The sequence below is a fragment of the Somniosus microcephalus genome, chromosome 2, assembly GCF_052327205.1.
Source record: "Somniosus microcephalus isolate GS21.2 chromosome 2, FLI_Smic_1.0, whole genome shotgun sequence".
Classification (NCBI taxonomy): domain Eukaryota; kingdom Metazoa; phylum Chordata; class Chondrichthyes; order Squaliformes; family Somniosidae; genus Somniosus; species Somniosus microcephalus.
Genome location: NC_140988.1, coordinates 106,501,784 through 106,524,558, shown reverse-complemented (window position 1 = coordinate 106,524,558; position 22,775 = coordinate 106,501,784). Strand labels below are relative to the sequence as shown.

At 51.2% G+C, this 22,775-nt stretch overlaps 1 protein-coding gene across 1 annotated transcript; it reads left to right on the top strand.

Annotated features, from left to right (window-relative positions):
- The first annotated feature begins 16,438 nt into the window (after positions 1–16,438).
- On the top strand, positions 16,439–19,407 carry LOC147122862 (protocadherin-16-like). The gene has a single exon (XM_085961443.1). The coding sequence runs from the start codon at positions 16,847–16,849 to the stop codon at positions 18,818–18,820; it is 1,974 nt and encodes a 657-aa protein (XP_085817569.1). The 5' UTR covers positions 16,439–16,846; the 3' UTR covers positions 18,821–19,407.
- The last annotated feature ends 3,368 nt before the right edge of the window (positions 19,408–22,775 follow it).

Genomic DNA, 22,775 nt, shown 5'->3' with positions numbered 1-22,775 from the left:
ATAGCCCACCAGTACGAATTGTCCCCTCCGGTCAATTTCAATATCTATTCTTGAGTTGTCTTGCTCCAAAACATAAAAATGCTTTAGGGGGGAGTTCAGTCACATCACAAGCTCACTGAAGCCCTCAGACAACAGGGGAGTGTCGTACCCAATTGTGCCACATAAATGTGCAGCTCATACTCAAGTATCTAATTTACTGTCAGTTTCACTTGAGCAAGGGTTTTGATATTGAGTAAAACGTGTTGGTTGAGGGGACAGGTCCTGTTAGACCCGTAAAGCATGGTAGTTGTGGTATATTGTGCCTGAGTCCATTTTATCATTTCAAAATGATCCAAAATCTAAACAGTGGTATTGTTGGACTGACAGGTTTTGTCAATGTTCAATTTCTTATTTCCCCAAATACTTTCTTCCTTGATACCCAGCAATTGGCAGGACCACCTAGACTGCTCTCAACCAGTTTATTTTAATGAAAATGTAATTATCCTGTTTAACTTCAGGTAGATTTACCCTTCTCGTATCTTATCAGCTCCAATTTCAGAAACAAGTGATTCCCAGGCTAGGTGGTTTACATGGTGTTTTAACATTAGCGACAGAAGTGCTGCAATTGATTTACAAGGTAACTTCCATATAACAAAAGAAGAGAATTCATTGTGGCTCTGCTTAAGAGCCCAAGGGGTTAATTTGTCAAATCATAATTTTCCTTCTGTCACCGTGAGGAAATATTCACTTAAAATTAAGAAACTTAAATTTAATAATGTCCAATATCTAAATTTCATTCATCGATACTAAAGTTGTTGCTTCGTGAACTTAAACAGCCATCAGTGAAAAGGGTTAACTCCTTTGCAGGTTTTTAAGAAGGCGGAGCAAATAGTCAGACGCACGCAATTGCGTCACTTCACGTAAATTTTAAACTCTTTCCCGATCAAAACTTTTTTTTCCAAGTCTATGAACCTTCAAAACTTCCTTAGCAATTAAAAATCCATTAAAACAGCAGAAATCATTAGTAACGCTGTCATCATTAACTTTAAATAAAACATTCTTATCAGTGTGGCCACAATGTAAGTCGGGTTTTTATAATTTAATAGTTAACCTCAATAATTCCAATTTATTTCTTTGTTCTTTCTTCAGATGCCTTTTCAAATGGCTGTAAAAATATTGAATACAACTGGAGAAAAATGAGTTTTCACATTTAAACAAATCAAACTGTTTTGGAAAATTCACGATAGCAACCGCAACTCCAAGGTTAAATCTTAGACTGAAACTTAATCTTTTGTTAAACAAACTCTTTGTTTTCCTCAGTTTTTTCACACCAGCTTAACTTAAATTGTAGTTCAGTTTTTTTTTCCAATTCTAGGTGCACAATCTTATTCACACATTCTTAAAACTTCCAAAATCCAAGACAAGACTACAAAAGGTTAAATGGCTTTGAGCTCTATGCACAGCAAAGTGGGTGGAGCTAAAACAAACATAACAGACACTTGAGGCTGGATTCTGCCAGTGCGCTTAGTGCAGATTTGGAGGTAGGTTCTCTGTCAAAATAGCAAAGATTGTCAGTGGGCAGGAAACCCGCTGTCAACCCACCTCCACGCGAGTCTTCTAGGTGTCGGTTCTGTCAGGCGGAGAACTGACTCGACACCAAGCAGTGGGGGAGACACAATTGAGATCATTCAATGGCTTGTAAACAGCCAACTTAATGCTATTTTGAGGCTTCCTTCCAATTTTACGTGTTCCCCCACGGGTTACCCGCTGCTCGGAGAACACGCCAGCTCATCCTGGCGCGAGTTGAGTCTGCTCTGATGTATCTGATAAGCTGACAGCTGCAAAAGTGGTATAAAGGGTACCATGTTGCAGATGGTCAGTTTCAGAGAGCAGAAACTGTTGGTTACTGCATTTGTAAGACATATAGAGATTTCTTTAGCTTGCAAGTGTTTAGAGCCAACTGTATGTCCAGTGGCACCTCATTGGAATAACCTCTCTCACCACTGACAGATCACTTCTGTCATCTCACCTGCAGCTGCCATCTATTGTAGCAACATCGGTGTCCTTGAAACTATCTCACCTTGCTCCTCTGATTCCTTCCATGATCAGCCCCAACACCAACATCACCAGACACACATGCAGCACCAACAACACCACCAATCTTCTCCACCATCACCTGATGCTGCACAGGACACAGGGCATCAACCCCTGACAACATTGCTGCCTGGGCGGCCAGCTATTGCATCACCATGACCAGATTCACTTGATGCTATAAACCATATGATGCACCAGGTTGACAGCATCCCACACCAGCACCCCTTTAATGTCCAAGCCATTCCATGCACACTCATCACTATAGCAGGGGGTGGGGGAAGTTGTGTCTCAACATTCACTGGAACTCAGTAAGACACTTCTCAAGGGGCACACACATCTGTCCAATAAGGTGAATTGTTGAAAATATAGATTTCACTGTATGACAACACATTACCAGAGACTTCACATGGACATTGGCTAAACCTCTCAAATACCAACCCTTATGTGTTGTTAGTTGGTATGCTTGCAGAAGGATGAGGGTCAGTGTGAGGGGTGGTGAGTGAGATGGGGAAGTGATAATGTAGATAGAGAGGGATGGGTGGAGGTGCAAGGTAAGTTGGTGTGAGTAAGGATGTGCAGAAGGGTATGGAAGGCAGAGTGATGGGGATGTGATGAGTGGCACAGCAGGGTGAGTTTGAGTGTGGCTTTGCAGTAACATTTCATGATCCACTGAGATCATTGAAAGGTTGGCGCCACTGCAGCCTGGTCCTCCTGTCGACATCCTTGCTTTTGCCCTCCTGTGCAATGTGCAATCAGACGGCGTTGGTGTCCTGGGGAGGTCTCTTCTGCCCTTGGAAGGGAAGAGAACCTCCTGGCGTGCTGTGACTCCCTCCATAAACATATGGAAGGGGTCTTTGGAGAGCCTGGGTGCAACCATCCACCTTTGTGCAGTGCTTGTCAGTGTTTGCAGCACCTCAATGCTGTAGGACACTGACAGAACAACTGTCAAACTCAATGTGACCGTGGTCCCTTTAAGGAAACCAGCTGATGACGTGTCATCAGACCCGCTTCCTGTTAATTGGCCGGGAAGCCCACAGGGCCAATCAAGGAAAAATCCCTTTGACAGAGTGGCTGCAGCCGGGAGAGGGACCGAAACCCGGCAACCAGCTATCCCGCCACCGCAGAGAAAATCCAGCCCTTGCTTTTAAAGACTGACTTTCAGACAAAAGAAATATTGTAACTTCTTAAACATTCATACTGAAAACAAAAAAAAACCTGAAGAACAGCAGAAGAGAGACATGATCTTCCCTTTTCTCCTTTATTCCACCAGAACTATTTTATCCTTTTTCCCAGAAGCCAATTTTCAATTTCTGATGTTTTCTACTGAATCGCATTCTGTACTGATTACTGCCATTGGGAATCTGGGAGAGTAGGGTGGGTGTCTCCCGAACTAGCAGGGCACACGCGAGGATGACTGAGCTGAATTTGCGATAGTCATCTGGTTTTCTAACCGACCAAACTGGGGAGCTGGTCTTGAACATGCCTTTGCGAACAACACTAAATGATTTGGATGAAAATGTAAAAGGTATGATCAGTAAGTTCGCAGATGACACGAAAATTGGTGGGGTGGTAAATTGCGAGGAGGAAAGCCTCCGGCTACAGGACGATATAAACGGGTTGGTCAGATGGGCGGAAAAGTGGCAAATGGAATTTAACCCTGAAAAGTGCGAGGTGATGCATTTTGGATGGACAAATAAGGCAAGGGAATACACAATGAGTGGTAGGACCCTAGGAAGTACAGAGGGTCAGAGGGACCTTGGTGTACATGTACATAGATCCCTGAAGGCAGCGGAGCAGGTAGATAAGGTGGTTAAAAAGGCATATGGGATACTTGCCTTCATTAGCCGAGGCATAGAATATAAGAGCAGGGAGGTTATGATGGAGCTGTACAAAACGCTGGTGAGGCCACAGCTGGAGTACTGTGTGCAGTTCTGGTCGCCTCACTATAGGAAGGATGTGATTGCTTTGGAGAGGGTGCAGAGAAGATTCACCAGGATGTTACCTGGGATGGAGCGCCTCAGCTATGAAGAGAGGCTGGACAGGCTGGAGTTGTTTTCCTTGGAGCAGAGAAGGCTGAGGGGGACCTGATTGAGGTGTACAAAATAATGAGGGGCATAGATAGGGTAGATAAAGAGGAACTTTTCCCCTTAGTGGGGGGGTCAATAACAAGGGGCAGGAGATTTAGAGGGGATTTGAGGAGGAACTTTTTCACCCAGAGGGTGGTTGGAATGTGGAACTCAATGCCTGAAAGGGTGGTGGAGGCAGGAACCCTCACAACATTCAAGAAGCATTTGGATGAGCACTTGAAATGCCATTGCATACAAGGCTATGGACCAAATGCTGGAAAATGGGATTAGACTGGACAGGGATGGATGGGCGGCGCAGACACGATGGGCCGAAGGGCCTCTTTCTGTGCTGTAAAACTCTATGACTCTATAACACTCTGCTTTAGCTCCAAGGGAAGGGATCCTTGTATAGTTGTCTGGATTGAATTGTCAAAGCCCAATAAAACTTGGGGCACGTTCTTTGTAGGATCAGGGTGGGGATCGTGAATGATGGTGGCGGAGAAGCTGGAGTCAACTAACATTAATTGTTGACGGCCTCCAGAATCAACAGTGCGACTACCGGTCTCTTACTACCATCATATCGGAGAGGGGACGTTACCTCCCCAAAATGCCTGCAGGAGTCACAGGGGAGTCGTTGGCTCGGGTTGCTGATGCACCGCGGCAACCGGTTGAGCCCCCTGACCAATCTGCATGGCCCCTATAGCTGCCTCCATCTTCTCTAGTCACTGCTTGATCAAGTCAGGACTGGTCTGTTTCGGAGGAGTGCGGCATTGACGGGCATAGTGTCCTAGGCAATTGCAAAGATAGCAGTGTACCGAGACACTCTTCTCTGGTGTGGGGGCTTTAGAAGGCCCTGATTTCTGGCCAGGCAATGGGCCCTCGACGGCTGCTACTTTAGCAGGTACTCTAGGGATATTGGTGTGGATCTGCTCCCAAGCAGTCCTGGAATGGGTGTGTATTTGCTCCCAAGGGGTGTCTTTGGAGACGTAGATGTACAGCACATTATGGACCAATGGTTGGAGACCATTCAAAAAGAGGGTTTTGAAGCCCGGGGAGTTAAAGTAGTCACCTCCGTCATCCCTAGGTCATGGAGCTTATGAACGAAGGCATTTGGGCTTTCGGTAGGGCCCTGCTTGGTACTAGCCAGGAGCTGGTGGAAGTCGATGTCCTCCCCCGCTAGTGTTTTACATAGGTCCATCTCAATATCTTGTATCGCGCCCTCCTCCAGAACATCCTGATCCATCTCGTTTTAATTCTGAGGAGCATGCAGCCAGGAGGACCTGTTTAAGGTCGTCCCTTTCTAGTTCTGGATGAGTGACCTTAAAAATCCTCCACTGCTGCCTGAAGTCTAGGGGGCCGGTGTTCATGTCCACCGTCCCTAGGTCATCCTTTAGTGCCCTGACCTCAACGGCGGTAAGGGGCCTATGCGTGGTCATGGTGACTGTTTCTCCACCCCCCCCCCCCCCCCCCAGTCATTAGTAGTCGAGGAGGTGGGTTGGATGCTTCCCACCTCCTCTTCAGTCTGGTGCTGAGGCTGGCAGGCAGCATTGGCCTGGGTGACCACACACACTGGTATTGCCTTGTTTGCCTCACCATCCTTGTACAGTGGAGGCGGAGCAGAGGAGGTGGCGTCCTCAGCTATGTTGTCTCAACAAGGGCCAGGATCTCTTGGTTTGATTTTGGAGACAGCTGCCACTACTGCCCGCTGTTGGCCGATCTGTGCCTGAAGCTGTCGGATTTTTGCTAAACACGGTGCGTGGTCTGCTTCGGGGGAGGCGATGGTTTGCCGCCAGTCTAACTCCATCAGAGGCCCCCTTGCATCTTCTAACTCCTCACCTTCTCTGCCTGTAACTCGATATTTCGTTCTAATATTTGTTCCAGCTTTTCCTGTTTATAACGTGCCTCGTCATGCCCTTTCTTTTCCCACCTCAACTGATTGTGCAGGATGGCAATGCTTTCCTGCCAACCTTCGCTTTTTTCTGTAGCTTATCTGCCTGTTCTTTTAACTCTTTTGTTTTTTTTGTTTAACTGCAAGGCACACAAGTGTGCTCCGTAGGCTAACTTATCTCGGCCTTTTTCCAGCCAAAGCTCGCATTTCTGGACATCCTCAGAGAGTCTGTCAAGAATGCAATTGTGGCGGATCGCCACCTAAACGGGCGCAATCCACTTTTCCGTCCGTGGACAATAAATCGGGCACCTTGCCTTTAAGAAGCATGCTGCCTTTAAGGCATGACAAAGGAGCGGGCGTCGCCCTCAGTGTGTACACAAAAGCGCGGGCGTCACCCTCATGCTGTTTTCGGGTTTAGCAGAGAGAAGAGCTGGGGCAGCCATCTCTCAAGAGAATGTAATAAAAAGCCATGTGTTCCTCAGATCGGTTCGGCCTCCATTCGTGTTCCGCGGCAGCCTCAACATTGGTGACCCCGATGCTCAGAACGTATTCTGAGCACTGCAATGGCGGACACGAATGCAGTTTTCGTGAAACTGCCGGAGTTTTGGGAAAACCAGCCCGAAGCCTGGTTCCTTCAAGCTGAGTCCCGATTCCGGCTGCGACACATCACCACAGATGGGATGAAGTATGACTACCTCGTCGCATCACTCGGTAGCTCCACAGTCACGAAGGTCTGGATAGCGCTGCAGAACTCACCAGAGGAGGGCAAGTATGCACATCTTAAGGTCGCGCTCCTTAAAAAATTTACGACCTCGACATACCAGCGAAACTGCCGCCTCCTCGACGTTCCAGGCCTCGGTGACGCCTCACCGTCAGACCTCCTCTCCCACATGCTCTCACTCACCGACGAGAGCCCACCCGGGTCCCTCTTCCACACGCTGTTCATCCGCCAGCTACCTCCCAGCATCCGCCCGGCGATCGTGGCGTCCGGCCTCACGGACCGAGAAGCCCTGGCCAACGAGGCCGACAAGCTGCTGTCCGCTCACTCCAGCCGTGACGTCGCTCCGGACCTGGCAGCCACAGCCTGGGCGCGCCCCTCACCGGCCACCACGCGGCCACAAGGCCCAGCCATGGGGCCCACGGGGCCTTCGCGCCCCACAAACCCGGGCTGTTACTACCACGCACGGTTCGGCACCAGGGCACAACGGTGCACACCTCCCTGCTCCTTCAAGTCCGCCCCCGTACCAGCCCCCACGATGGCCGTGGGCCACGCGGGCTCCCTGCTGTACGTCACGGATGACAAAACCGGCCGCTGGTTCCTGTGCGACACTGGAGCTCAGCACAGCATCATCCCGGCCTCCGCCCTCGACATCCAAGAGGGCGAACGAGGACAGGCGCTGGCTGCTGCTAACGGCTCGGACATCCGGACATACGGCACCCGCACAGTTACCCTCGACCTCGCTGGTCGCCGCTACCGATGGGAGTTCATCACTGCCAAGGTATTCTCCCCTCTCATCGGCGCAGATTTCCTGTGCGCCCATGGCCTACTGGTAGACATCCCTCGACACCGCCTCGTGGACATGAACACCATGTCCCCCATCCTGGGCGCCATGGCCCCCCGTCAACCCGCCGACATGGCGTCACAGTGCCACGCCCGGGCCACGGATGACTACTCGGCCCTCCTGGCTGAATTCCCGGCCCTCACCAACCCGACCTTCTCCGCGGAGGTCGCCAAACACGGGGTGGAACACTTCATCCCCACCACAGGCCCCCCAGTGTACGCCCACGCCTGCAGGCTGGACCCGGCCAAACTGGAGATCGCGCGGACCGGGTTTGCCACTATGGAACAGCTCGGCATCATCCGCCGCTCCAACAGTCCCTGGGCCTCCCCACTCCACATCGCCCCCAAACCAGGCAGGGGTTGGCGCCCCTGCGGGGATTACCGCCGCCTCAACGACGCCACCACCCCTGATCGGTACCCCGTGCCGCACATTCAGGACTTCTCGACTAGACTGGCCGGCTGCTCAGTCTTTTCCAAAGTTGACCTGGTGCGCGGCTACCACCAAGTCCCCGTCCACCCCGCGGACGTCCCCAAGACGGCCGTAATCACCCCCTTCGGGCTTTTCGAGTTCCTGCGGATGCCCTTCGGCCTCAAAAACGCGGCCCAGGCATTCCAACGGCTCATGGACTCGGTCCTTCGGGACCTGAAGTTCCTGTTCGTCTACCTGGACGACATCCTGGTAGCCAGTTCCTCCAAGCAGGAACACCTCGAACACCTTCGCATCCTGTTCGGGCGCCTCAGCGACCACGGGCTCATCCTCAGCCCAGCCAAGTGCCAGTTCGGCCTGGACAAGATCGACTTCCTCGGCCACCACATCACCCATGCTGGGGCCATTCCCCTGCCTACCAAGGTGCAGGCCGTCCAGCAATTTCCCCGCCCCACCACCATCAAAGGACTCCAGGAGTTCCTCGGGATGGTGAATTTCTACAACCGCTTCATCCCCAAAGCGGCGTCCCTCATGAGGCCCCTGTATGAAGCCCTCCGGGGCAGGAGCGGCAAGATGGCGGTCGAGTGGACGGCAGACGTATCAGCCGCCCTCAACTCCACCAAGACCGCGCTCGCCAACGCCACCCTGCTCGCGCACCCACGGCCCAATGCCAGAGTAGCGCTCACCACGGATGCCTCCGACCACGCGGTCGGCGCCGTGTACGAGCAGTGGGTCGACGGCGCCTGGCAACCACTTGCCTTCTTCAGCCGCCAACTACGCCCCCCGGAGGTCAAGTACAGCACCTTCGACCACGAGCTCCTCGCGCTGTACCTGGCGGTCCGCCATTTTCGGTTTTTGCTGGAGGGCCACCCCTTCACTGCGTTTGTCGACCACAAACCCCTGACATTCGCAATGGCAAAGACAACCGACCCCTGGTCCACCAGGCAGCAGCGCCAGCTCGCGGCAGTGTCCGAGTTCACCACGGACATCCAACACGTCTCCGGCCGAGACAACGTGGTAGCCGACTGCCTCTCCCGCCCCGCCATCCACGCCGCACACCTGGCAGTCGACTACGCTCAGCTCGCAGCAGACCAGCTCACGGACCCTGATCTGCTCTCCGCACCTACCAACCTACCAGGGCTATGTCTGGCCGACGTCGCCTGCGGCCCGACCGCAGTCACGGTCAAGTGCGACATATCCCTATCTCAACCTCAGCCCGTCGTCCCAGCGCCGCCGGGTATTCGAGATTCTCCACAACCTCTCCCACCCCGGCGCCCGCGCATCCATCAAATTGGTAGCCAACCGCTTTGTTTGGCGCGGCCTTCGCAAGGATGTGCGTACTTGGGCCAACTCCTGCCTAGCCTGCCAACGGGCCAAGGTGCAGCAACACACGAAAGCACCCCTCGAGGAGTTCACCATCCCTTCACGTAGATTCGACCACATCCACGTGGACATCGTCGGGCCGCCGTCGCAAGGCCACACGCACTTGCTGACGATCGTCGACCGCACCACGCGCTGGCCCGAGGCAATTCCACTGACCTCTGCCGACATCGCCAGAGCCTTCGTCAGCACCTGGGTCGCACGGTTCGGCGTCCCCTCCGACATGACGTCGGACAGAGGTCCGCAATTTACCTCTGAACTCTGGACCGCCATCGCACGCAATCTCGGGGTGACCATTTACCGCACCACAGCGTACCACCCCCAAGCCAACGGACTGTGTGAGCGGTTCCACAGATCCTTGAAGGCATCTCTTCGAGCCAGCCTCCAGGACGGCGCCTAGACCGACCGACTCCCGTGGGTCCTCCTCGGCCTGCGCTCTGTGGTTAAAGAAGACCTCCACGCATCGGCAGCAGAGCTCGTGTACAGCCAGCCACTGCGCGTACCCGGCGAGTTCCTGCCAACCGCCACGACACCCTGGTCAGCCGACCAGCAACGCCACGACTTCGCCTCACCGGCGCTACAGTTCGCCCCGGTGCCCATTGCCCGGCACAGCGAATCCACCTCACACGTCCCGCTAAGCCTGCACCAGGCACGGTTTGTTTTCGTCCGGCACGACGCCCACTGCGGACCCCTTCAACCCCCGTACGATGGGCCCTACAAAGTGCTACAGGCTGGGGACAAATTTTTCGCCCTACAAGTGAGCGACAGGACTGAAAAAGTGTCGGTTGACCGACTCAAGCCAACACACTCGGAGCCCGGTGAGCAGGTCCCAGTAGCTCGTCCACCGCCACGCGGCCGACCTGCCCTCAAGCCAGTACACCCGGCTACTCCACAACCGGCCGTTCCACATCCACCGGCGTCCTACAAGAGCCGCTCCGGCCGGCCCATCAGACCGCCGCACTGTCTCGTCCACACCTCCTAAGCGGATTCTGGGGGAAGCTGTGTGGCGGATCGCCACCTAAACGGGCGCAATCCACTTTTCCGTCTGTGGACAATAAATCGGGCACCTTGCCTTTAAGAAGCATGCTGCCTTTAAGGCATGACAAAGGAGCGGGCGTCGCCCTCTGTGTACACAAAAGCGTGGGCGTCGCCCTCATGCTGTTTTCGGGTTTAGCAGAGAGAAGAGCTGGGGCAGCCATCTCTCAAGAGAATGTAATAAAAAGCCATGTGTTCCTCAGATCGGTTCGGCCTCCATTCGTGTTCCGCGGCAGCCTCAACACAATCGTAGTTCCCGTCACACTCCTCTAGAATTTTTAGAATGTCCGTCACCCCAGGCACGCTGGTCTTTTCTATCAGGCTATCTATCAACTGTTCCCGGTGATATTGCCAACACCATTGTATTTCTGGTTTCATTTATTTGACACGCTCCCGCTAACTCTGAATTCCTACCCAATCTAAGCGTCAATCACGCATGGTAGACCAAGTCTTCCCGGCTCTCTCAACACTGAGGTCCATATGACTCCCGCTCTGTGATCCTACTTCTGACACCACTGTAAGAATTTGGATCACAGGTCACACACAGATTACCCAAAGGGTCTTAGATGTCATAGGTCACTTTATTAAGGAGCAGCAGTTTAAGTTAAGTACAGTATGCAATAGTAGACATACAACCCGTAACAGATAAGGATGGTTTACCGGCTGCGGAACGGACAGACGGGCATGGAGGCAGAATGGTGGTTTCGGATCCCTGCAGCCTGCGGCAGTGGTCTCTTCCTCTTTGGTCATCTCTCGAGTTGGCGGAGGTGTTGGCCGAAGCCAGCATGGATATCCACCTCAGGGGTTGAGCTTGACCAGGGTGTTAAGCTGAAGCTAGGGTTGAATTCGCCCTGAGGAAGCTTCCTCTCTCTGACCTCCCCGGGGAAGCTCTTCCCCTCTCTGCCTGTTTTTCCCTTTCGGCTGCCCGTTTATATACCTTATATATATATATATATTCGGTGGGCCGGTGGATACATTATGTCAATCATTTGTTACCCATTCAATTGTCTAATTACAGAGGAATAGGTACCGATGACAGCCCCCTCCCAGCCTCACGAGGTCATTTTCCTCGTCTTTGTTCTAAAGGTCTTGTTTATCCTACGGCTGCTTGCTGCATCCCTTATCAGGCCTAGCTATACCCACTCGAAGGCCTGTTTTTGTATTCTGACCTCCTAATTCAGCTCTCTGTACAACTTTTTCCTGTGATGACTGGAATCCTTCTGTGTCATCAACTTAAGCAAACTGCTGAGCTAGGGAACCCATAACAGACTTATATTTTTCAATCCACGATTTCTTACAAATAGTTGGTAGAGGATAATGCTCTGGCTTGATAGCCTTCTTTAAGTCCTTGGGATCTAAGCAGATGCATACTGTGCCGTTCTTCTTAGGTACGACTAACATCGAACTGATCCATGGAGTCGCCATTATTACAAGAGTGATGATGTCCTAAATAACAACAGAAAATGCTGGAATAACTCAGCAGGCCAGGCAACATCCGTGGAGAGAAAATAGAGTCAACATTTCGAGTCAAACTCTTTGTCAAGACTGGAAAGGCACAGGAAATGAAATAGATTGAGGCCAGGCTGGGAGAGAACAAAAGAGAAGTGAAGAGGCATTAAGAGGTATTCATAACGAGATGAGATGGTGATAAGGCTAGTGGAGACAAAAGCTCTAGATTAGGCGTGAAATGTGCTGGCAGAATGAGACAGCTGCCATGTGGAAGAGAAAAAAAGGGGGGAGGGGGGGAGGAAAAGGGCCAAAACAAAGGTGTGGATAAAAAATAAGTAAAAATGTAATAGGGGCCGAGGTTATGATCTGAAATTGTTGAACTCGATATTGAGTCCGGAAGGCTGTAAAGTGCCTAATCGGAAGATGAGTTGCTGTTCCTCGAGTTTCTGTTGTTATTTCGGATTTCCAGCATCCGCAGTATTTTGCTATCATACTAGTGATGTCCTGTCTGATCAGATCATCCAAAGTTTCCTTCAGCTTATCACTTAAAGCCATTGGGACATGTTGGACTGAATCTACTGCCTTGTCGAGCCTGATTCGGTACACTCCCTCAACTCGTCCTACCCCATCACTGAATAGCCGAGGATGCTTCAATGTTAAATACTCCTTGGTTAGTGGCTTGTAGTCATTGATCATGTATACTGTTACTCCAGTAGAGGGTGTTCTATTAATTTCATCATTATCATTGTACTTGATGATCTCCATGCCCAGGCCGGCCTTTTTACCCAGCAGAGGACTTATAGTCATGCTATCGATGAGTTTACAATCCAGCTTACACTTATAGTTACCACAATGGACCAGGATTCGTACTTGTCCTCTCATGGGGAGACACCCTTGTTGCATTTTCCCAAAAGCAGGGCACAGCTCTCTCTGTGGAACTTGTGTTTCTTCCTGCAATTCCAGCACTCACAAGTCTTTGGGGGTTCTTTAGTGTTATCCTGAAGCTTGCCTCTGACACGCCTTAGGGTGTCCTTGGCTTTCTGTACTGCACACATTCTGTCCACTTACTCACCGATGATTTTGAGTTGCACCATCATGCTTTCAGATGTGTGACAAATCTCGCCCGTCTTCAACAAGGTTAGATTAGCCTTTCGATGCAATCTCTCTCACACGCTCGAATCTGCAATCGCAAACACAAGTCGGACTCGGAGTAACTCTTCTGGCATATGGCTTGGAACTTGCACCCTTTGGCCAATTTTTGTAGTGCTGTAAGATACTGGTCGTATGTTTCACCAGTATCTTGCATTCTCCTATTGAACATATATCTCTCAAAAGGAACATTCTTGCGAGGTTGGCAGTACTGAGAGCTTCATCAGCGCCAGCTCTATCTTGTTTCTGTCTCCATCCACAGCCCAGTCCATCCATGTGCAGTAGACTTCACGCACTTCTTCCCTGATCACTATGAGAAGTGTCGTTATCTGTACTTGTTCCAGCTTCTGGTCAAGCTCTGTCGCAAGAGAGTAGTTTTCCCAGGCTCGCTCGGATCTTTTCCACTTTTCTGCAGCACTCGCGGCGTGCATTTCGAGAGCCAGAGGTGGAGGTAGAGCACATCCAGACGCCATCGTGAACACGCTTTAGTTTTCGTGTAACTTTTAAAACCGCGTAGGCTACTGTTATGTCCACCAAAATAAAAGTGAAAGTTACTTTAAACATGCACTACCACCGCTGCCAGCATGTGTTAATATTCTTTAAATAGTAGGCATAGCCATGAGTTGTTAGCAAGAGTATCAACCTTTTATTAAGCATATAACATTAGTGAACTTACAGGAGTTGCAGGAGCTCCGAGGCTGCTGCTTCACTGGACCACACATACACACAGGAGAGAACCTGCTTAATCACATGATGACTCAGATTCCACACACATACAACAAATGTGCACACCGTGTCACAACTCCCGGGTACCAATTTTCCAAAGGGGACATAATACAAGCGATGCCTAATAAGCACCTTAACCAATATTACACCGCAGGACGTTCCACCTTGAAGGTGGCAAGTGGCATACCGATTTCACGCTGAAAAACTTGCCAAAATGCAAATGAATTTCTACCCTTTGTCCCTCCCTTCTGACTTCTGTTTCTCCCACCTAAATTTCATCTCTCCCTCACTTTCATCTGCCCACTGACTTTTGTCTTTCCCCTCACTTTTTTCTCATTTGATCTTTCTCCATCTCTATCCTTCCCACTTTTGTCATTCTCTTCTTCCTCCTCACTATTGCCCTCTTTACTTTCATCTGCCTCCCCCACTTTAAATCTCTAATGTTCATGTCTTCCTCTCTCATTTTTTTTGCACTCAATATTGTCTTTTCCCTTCACTTTCATCTTGCTCTACTTGAATCTCTTTTCTCTTTCCCTTCATCTCTCCCCACTTGTCTTTCCTCTTCCACTTCCACTTTCATGTCTGTCTTCCTCCACATTCGTCCTTTTATTCCCCTCATCACTTTACTCTCACCCTTCTGTCACTTATGCCCTCACTTTCATCTCTTTCCTCCTTCATTTTTGTCTCGCCCTTTCATTTTTACCTCTCTCCCCACTCAATGTAATCTCTTTTCCCCTCACTTTCATCCCTTTGTCCTCAATTGTATCTCATCTTCTTGGTGCTTTACTTTCCTCACTGGAATATCCTCCTTCCTGTCCACCTTGTGACATCCTTGGCAATTTCCTGAACCTGAACTCACCTCTACTGACTTCATTGCACTCACTCCAGACTTCTATTGCCTCTATTTCACCCTCAAGATCAACTCCCACACGGAGTCGAGTTATGCCTCATATGTAGCCTTGAGACCTCTGAGGTCTCAATCACCAACAGGACTCTCCAATCACTTCCTCATTTCTCTTCCCCTACATATCCATTACCCACCTGAAACATCTCTACTTTTACCTTCCATCCCTGGAAAAAACAATTTCCAACTACCTCAAAAGTCAGACTTTGCCTCCATCCCTAACCTAATATTAACATTAGTACAAATGCAAAATACTGCAGATGCTGGAAATCTGAAATAAAAACAGAAAATGCTGGAAATACTCAGGTCAGGCAGCATCCGTGATGAGAGAAACAGAGTTAACATTTCAGGTCTTTGACCTTTCATCAGAACTGAAAAAAGTTAGAGATGTAACAGATTTTAAGCAAGTGCAGGGAAAGGGGGAGGGGAGGAAAGAACAAAAGGGAAGGTCTGTGATAGGATGGAAGGCAGGAGTGGTTAAATGACAAAAGGAATGATTGTACAAAGCAAAAGGAGATGATTATGGGACAAGGAACAAAAGATGGGTCTAGAAGAGATGTAAATGGGTAGAGCAGAATCATAAACAGCTGCCATCTGATAGGGGCAGAGGTTATGGTCTGAAATTATTGAACTCTATGTTGAGTCCAGATGGCTTTAAAGTGCCTAGTAGAAAAATGAGGTGCTGTTCCTCAAGCTTACATTGGAACAGTGTAAGAGGCCGAAGTCAGAGTGAGTGGGAGTGGTGCGGAGAATTAAAGTGACAGGCGACTGGAAGCTCAGGGTCATGCTTGTGGACTGAATGGAGGCGTTCCACAAAGCAGTCACCCAATCCTCTTACACTGTTCCAACGAAGCTCAACGTAAGCTCTTCTTGACCCATCTTTTGTTTCTTTACTTGTTCCATTACCATCTCCTTTTGCCTTGCACCATCATACCTTTTGTCCTTTAATCACTCCTGCCTTCCACCCTATCACAGACCTTCCCTTTTGTTCTTTCCTCCCCTCGCCCTTTTCTCTGCCCCTGCACGTTCTTAAAATCTGTTACATCGCTAACTTTTTCCAGTTCTGACGAAAGGTCATCGACCTGAAATGTTAACTCTGTTCTCTCTCCACAGATGCTGCCAGACCTGCTGAGTATTTCCAGCATTTTCTGTTTTTATTAACATTAGTACTTCGGTCAATCTACTCCACAAACATCTTATCTCCACCATTGAAGCCACCTTTCTCCTCATATTCTGGAGGGTCTCCCACCTTTACAACAGGCACCTCTGTGGCCTCAAAGCTATAGGCTGCAAGCTTGAACACATACAGGGAGTGAGTGGACTGACTCTCTACTGCCACATCTGCTTTAATTATCTCGAGCATTATCAGCATTCATTTTCCACAGCCAAATCCACTTACTACTCCAAAATCATCTGGGAGACCAGGAATAACTCCAACCTATTCATTACCAACTGTCTTTTTACACAGCGAGTTGTTATGATCTGGAAGGGTGGTGGAAGCAGATTTAATATTAACTTTCAAAAGGGAATTGGATACATATTTAAAAAGGAAATATTTGCAAGGCTATGGGGAAAGAGCAGCCACGGGACTGGGACTAGGCACAGACACGATGAGCCGAATGGCCTCCTTCTACTCTGTATGATTGTATGTACTTGGCCGTGATTAGCTTCTCTCATGCAGATTACGCATGGAATTCAACAGAAGCAATACAAGTCCGTCTCTGTACTTCTTTCTTTAACCAGCTGGAGTTTGTCATGTGTCCCATGCGCCAGTCGCTGTAATTGGCAGCGAGGACAGCAGGCGAAAGCAAGAAGCTGAAGGGATCACAATAGGTGCAGGTTCCGTACCCAATATTTACTGTAGTCAGTCTTAAAATCGTGACTGAGCAGATTTGGAGTTTAAGGAGTAAAAGTTTTTGATCATGACGTATTGGGACTCAGCGAAACTGCAAGAAATAGACACAAATGATAGACTTTGATAAAGTTTACTTAGCAGCCCAAGTCGATTTTTACACAGGAATTCAGCACCACGGTCATTCAGAGCAAGTTCGGCTGCTTTGATATGTTGTATTATCGGAAACACGTGAATACCAGGTAGATACGGAGCATGTGAAATTTCATTTCCTCTTGGTGAACGCGATTCCGTTTATTTATTAATTATATAAAGAGCGCCGAAGACCGAGAAAGAATGGCAAAATATTTTTACCATTATCGGAAAAAATGCCACTATGAATTCCTCAGATTATTCATTCAAATTGTGCTATTTTTGGGGACTGGTCAGATTGTCCTATCACAGAGATTGAGTTTGTCTATAGACGAGGGACAACCACCTGAGACTATAGTGGGGGATATCAGCTCTGTGCTCCCCGCTGGGACACCAACCAGTGGCTATTTCATTTCGGAAAGCAAAGAATCTGTTGTTTTTAGTGACCTAAACGTCGATGTGGACACCGGAATTATAAAAACAGCAAAAGTACTAGATCGAGAGACTACAGATCGATACGAATTCGTGGCTGTAACTTTAACGGGGCAGATGGTCAAAGTGGAGATCTTGGTCAAGGACGTGAATGACCACACGCCGGTCTTCCCGAGGGATAAAATTCAACTCAATATCTCGGAATTAACCCCGATTGGGACAAGATTTCAACTGGACGAAGCCTGGGACCCAGACACGAAAGAGTTTAGCACCCAAGGCTATGCGATCACCCGAGGAAACCCGGGGACATTTCAACTTCAGTCCGAGAAAGGGGTCAACAGCCTCCGTCTAGAGCTTGTAGTAACCGGCCCTCTGGACCGGGAGACCGCTGACTTTTATTCGCTCACCCTCGAGGCTTTCGATGGGGACAGTCCTCCGAAGACGGGGCGGATGCAACTAGACATTAAGGTATTGGACGAAAATGACAACCAGCCACGGTTTAACCAGACCGAATATGAAGCGTGGATTTGGGAAAACGCGGCCCCGGGCTCCCGGGTCTTTCAGGTCCAGGCAAGCGACCCGGACCAAGGGAGCAACGGTTTCATCACGTACGAGATCAACCGCAGGCAAAGCGACCCGAACGGGCACTTCACCATCGACGGGGAGAGCGGCGTGGTCCGGGTGCAGAAAGCTCTGGACCGGGAGAGTCGCCCCTCGCACCAGCTGGTCATCCGGGCCCGGGACCACGGCTCCCCGCCCGAGCTCGGCAGCGCCTTCCTCACCGTCCGGCTACTCGACGTCAACGACAACAGCCCCTCCATCAGCGTCCTGTACCTGAGCGAGAGTGGGCAGGCCGAGGTGTCGGAGGGGGCGGCCCGCGGGTACCTGGTGGCCAGGATCTCGGTATCCGACCCTGACCTGGGGGACGACGGCCCGCGGCTCGGGCTGCAGGAAGAGGACGGCGGCGGGAGCTTCGCGCTGCTCGGCTCGCAGCTGCGCTCGGTTTACCTGCTGTGCGTGAGCGGCGCGCTGGACCGCGAGGAGCACGACTCGCACCGCCTAACACTCAGCGCCTGGGACTCGGCGTCCCCGGCGCGGCGCACCGAGCGCTCGCTCTACTTGCGCGTCACCGACATTAACGATAACGCGCCCGCTTTCCAACAGGCCGAGTACACGGCGCGCATCCCCGAGGGCCCGCTCCCCGGCGGCGCCGCGCTGTTGCAGGTACGCGCGCACGACGTGGATGGCGGCGACAATGGCGCCATTCGGTACGCCATCTTGGAGCACGAGGCAGAGCGAGGCGGCGAGCGGCGCTTTCAAATCGACCCGCTGACGGGGTTCATCAGCATAGCTTCGGCTTCTTCTTCTTGGCTAGACCGGGAGAGTCAGGAGGTGATCCGCTTGGTGGTGGTGGCCCACGACCTGGGGGAGCCGACCCTCTCCTCCACCGCCACCGTCTTGCTGCACGTCGAGGATGTGAACGACAACGAGCCTGTCTTCGAGCGGCAGGTGTACAGCGCGGCCGTGCAGGAGCACACGGGCCCGGGGAACTGCTTCCTTCAGGTGAGCGACAGCCGAGAGAGGCCAACACCCCGGGGGCAGAGAGCGAGAGCGCCAGTCAACAGGGGCCACATACAATGGGAGGGAGTTTCAGATTCAGATTTAGCCCCAGCCCTAAACCATGACCCTACCCTCGCCCACGGCGTTGTCTTTGCTCTTGACTTAGCCGTAGCACATGGACCGTGACATTTTCTTTGTCCTAGCCCTTTATAGCTGCAATGTTCACCTACATGCACCCTGAATAACGTGTGAGTTGAAACTGTACTGTCCGATACTGGCAACAAATGCACTAATTCGTTTTTGCTATTTTAATACAAGCGTCAGTCTGTTTAAAGTAGTGGAGGAAGAATTTTAATTCTTTTTTTACAAATATTGAACAGGGTGGTTTAAATCAATAACAGCAATTTTCATCTATATACCGCCTTTAATGTAGGGAAAAATATCCCAATGCACTTCATCACAGAAATAAATTGGATGCCAAGCCAACAAAGATACAAGGGAGGTGGGGGGGTGACCAAAAGCTTGCTTTTGAGGAAGGGCTTGAAGGAAGAGCACTAGGTGGAGTGGCTAAGGGAATTCAAGAGTTTGGGACCTAGGGGCTGAAGGCAACGGGAGGGATCCTTACAGAGAGGTCAGGAAAGAGTTGCAGGACTGGATGAAGTTACAGAGATAGAGGCAAAGCCATGAAGAGAATTAAACACAACGAGCATGAAAGTGCATTTGTCTACCATGATTACTGTTGCAACAAAGGGTTGTTAGTCCTGGCCAATATTTATCCCTCAACCAACATCACTAAAACAGATTATCTGGACATTATCACATTGCTGTCTGTGGGAGCTTGCTGTGTGCAAATTGGCTGCTGCATTTCCTACATTACAACAGTGACTACACTTCAAAAAAGTACTTAATTGGCTGTAAAGCGCGTTGGGACGTCCGGTGGTCGTGAAAGGCGCTATATAACAGCAAGTCTTTTTTTAGTCCTTCAACAATAACTTTTGCGTGATTCAGGCTTGACTAGTTAATTCAAAAGCAAGTTTATTTAATATATATATTGACTCAACGGTGTTATAATACAACTTGACAAGCAAGAAAATGACAAGCAAGCAATACAGTCTGGTTCCTAGGCTTGGAGTGAACAGTTCCGGCTTTCTAGGTTGCCTGTGGACTTCCGACCATCCCGAAAATTCTAATTTTTAATGGGGGGGGGCGGGGGGATGGTCTATCTTTATACTAATCAGATGCATTAGGCTGCGTGCCCACATCTCTGTTCTTATCTTCTAGTCATAAATTATCCCATCATTCTAGCTTTGCGTTAGCTGACTGCGGATGGTTTGTGGCCCCATCTCTTATCTTGGCTGGAGACACGATGGGCCAGAAATTCGAGTCCCCAAGGTGAGAACGCGTTGGGTACTCACGCATAGGTCCAACAAAAGTGCCGGTTTTGTGCATGCACTGCGCATGCGTGGGAAACCGGAACTTCCGTTCCCTTAAAGAAAGGGGTTCACAGGTCGAACACGTGCGCCGGAGAGGCAGCGCTTACGCCTGGAACTTCCGTTTTTTTGCAGGTTTCTCCGGGAGGGTAAGTCTCCAGGAGCTATGCTTTTAAAAAGCAGTCACAAGGCCTGCTTTTAACAAGGTAAGTGGTGAATTAAGTAAAATGAAAACATTTTTTCCACAGGTTCATTATTTTTAAATACTTTAAAGAAAGTGTTGAGTCTGTGTTTACAAGTGCAGTTATACTGAATAACAGGACACAGACTACAGAAGTAAGTAAACAGGTCTTTAGTGATTGAGGGTCCTCTTTTTGTTTGAACCCAAAAAACCCAATTGGACTGTAAATAAACAAAAGTTCAACTAAATCTTAACAAATCAAATTAAAATTTGATTTTCCGGGTTGATGATGCACTCCAGTCCCCGCGGCGCCCGCCGGTCGCGGAAATACTCAAGCGCACCGGCGGACACCGCGTGCTCCATCTCCAGGGCCACCCGGGCGCGAACATGGCCGCGGAAGAGAGGCAGGCAATCCGGCTGGACGACCCCCTCGACCGCCCGCTGCCTGGACCAATTAGTTGCTCTTTTAGCCAGGCCCAGGAGCAGGCCCACAAGGAGGTCCTCCAGCCTGTCCGCTCCCCTCTGCACCGGGTGACCGTAGATCAAGAGCGTGGGACTGAAGTGCAACCAAAAATCGAGGAGCAGCCCCTTCAAGTAGTGAAAGAGGGACTGCAACCTCTCACACTCCATTTAAACGTGAAACACGGACTCCTCCAGGCCGCAAAAAATGCAGGCGGCCTGGGAGTCCGTGAACCTACTTAAAACCTTATTGCACGGGACCGCTCCGTGCAACACCCTCCAGGCCAAGTCCACGATGGAATAAGGGAGGACTCCCGCATAGAGAGCCCTCCATTGGGGACCTCCGCCACCGCCAGTCGGCAAGACGCCACGCCAAGGTGTGTCCGGACGGTAGACGAAGATGACAAAGTGGAGAGTGTGCAGGAGCAGCCCGTACAGGAAACCGCTCCGCGCGGAATGAAAAGGCACGGAGGGTATTTCCTCGAGACGGCTCAAGTTGTGAGGCGCCGGCTCCCGAGGGGAGTTTCGGGGCCGGGCGCCGATGAGGAATTCCGTCCGGACGGGGTAAGCTCGGACGGGATCGCCCCACGTGCTTGAGCCGCCTCGATACACCTAGTGGAGTCGGGGCCCAGTGCCGCTTTCACCGATTCGATGGCTTCGGCCGCGAGCCGGACGTTGGCCCAGGACAGGCGCCACGCCAGCTCCTCTGGCGCCATCCAGCCCGCTCCTCCGCCATCGAGCAGGTCCCTGACTCTGGTCACCCCGACAGGCACAGCCCTGCCCTCCGCCAGCCGCCCGAACCCGCGTTCGTGGAGGTGCGGATTCCTGAGCAGCGGCTCCCGAAGGAGAGCCGCCGCTCCTGACGGGGGAGAGCTCCGCCTGGAAGCGACGTAGTTCCAAACCCATAGTAGTTCCTGGTAGAAGACAGGCAGCTCCCGCAGGTCGGCACGCCTGCCGCCCACTTTCACAAACAGGAGCTGCGTGTCGTAATTGAGGCCGTGCAGCTGGCGGAAGAAAAACGTCGCCAGCGCACACCATCTCGGAGGATTCTCGACGTACAGGTATCTCTGCAGCGTCTGAAGACGGAAAGTCGCAGCCTGGGTGCGAAGGCACACCAGCGCCTGACCGCCCTCCCTAAGCGGGAGACACAGAACCGCGGCAGAGACCCAGTGCTTCCTTTTGTCCCAGAAGAAGTCGATGAGCTTCTTCTGCATCTTGGTGACAAACGCAGGGGGAGGGATCAAAGTGACCAACCGGTACCACAACATGGCGGCCACCAGCTGGTTTATGACCAGCGCTCGACCCCTGTAGGACAACACTCGGAGCAGTCCTGTCCAGCGTCCTAGGCGAGCGGTGACTTTGGCCTCCAGCTCTTGCCAGTTCACCGGCCAGGCATCCTCGGCAGGGCTAAGGTAGACTCCCAAATAGAGGAGGTGCGTGGTGCTCCAGGCGAAAGGCCTGAACTCCTCCGGCAGGGAGTCCACCCGCCACTGACCCACCAGGAGTCCGGAACATTTCTCCCAGTTGATCTTGGCGGAAGATGCGTCCGAGTAAATCTGGCATTCCCGCATCCTCCGCAAGTCAGCGGGATCCGTGACCGTGAGGAGCATCTCATCAGCGTAAGCCGAGAGGACCACATCCACGCCCGGCCCTTGCAGAGCCAGTCCCGTCAACCTCTCCCGCAAGAGGCGCAGGAATGGCTCCACGCAAATGGCGTATAACTGACCGGACATGGGGCATCCCTGACGCACCCCCCTCCCGAAGCGAAGGGGCGCCGTCAAGGACCCGTTAACTTTAATCAGACACTCTGCGGCGGTGTACAGAAGTCGGATCCGGGCGACAAAATGCGTCCCGAACCCGAGATACTCGTGATCCACCCTGTCGAACGCCTTCTCCTGATCCAGGGAGAGGAAGGCGACCGACAGACCAGCCCTCTGGGAGTGATGGACCAGGTCCCGGACCAGATGGATGTTATCGTGGATGGTCCGGCCCGGGACCGTGTAGGACTGGTCGGGGTGGATCATGTGGGCCAGCACGGTGCCAAGGTGAGCAGACATGGCCCTGGCAAAGA

Excerpts from the sequence above, each read along its gene's own strand:
- LOC147122862 (XM_085961443.1), top strand. The coding sequence starts at position 16,847 with ATGGCAAAATATTTTTACCATTATCGGAAAAAATGCCACTATGAATTC.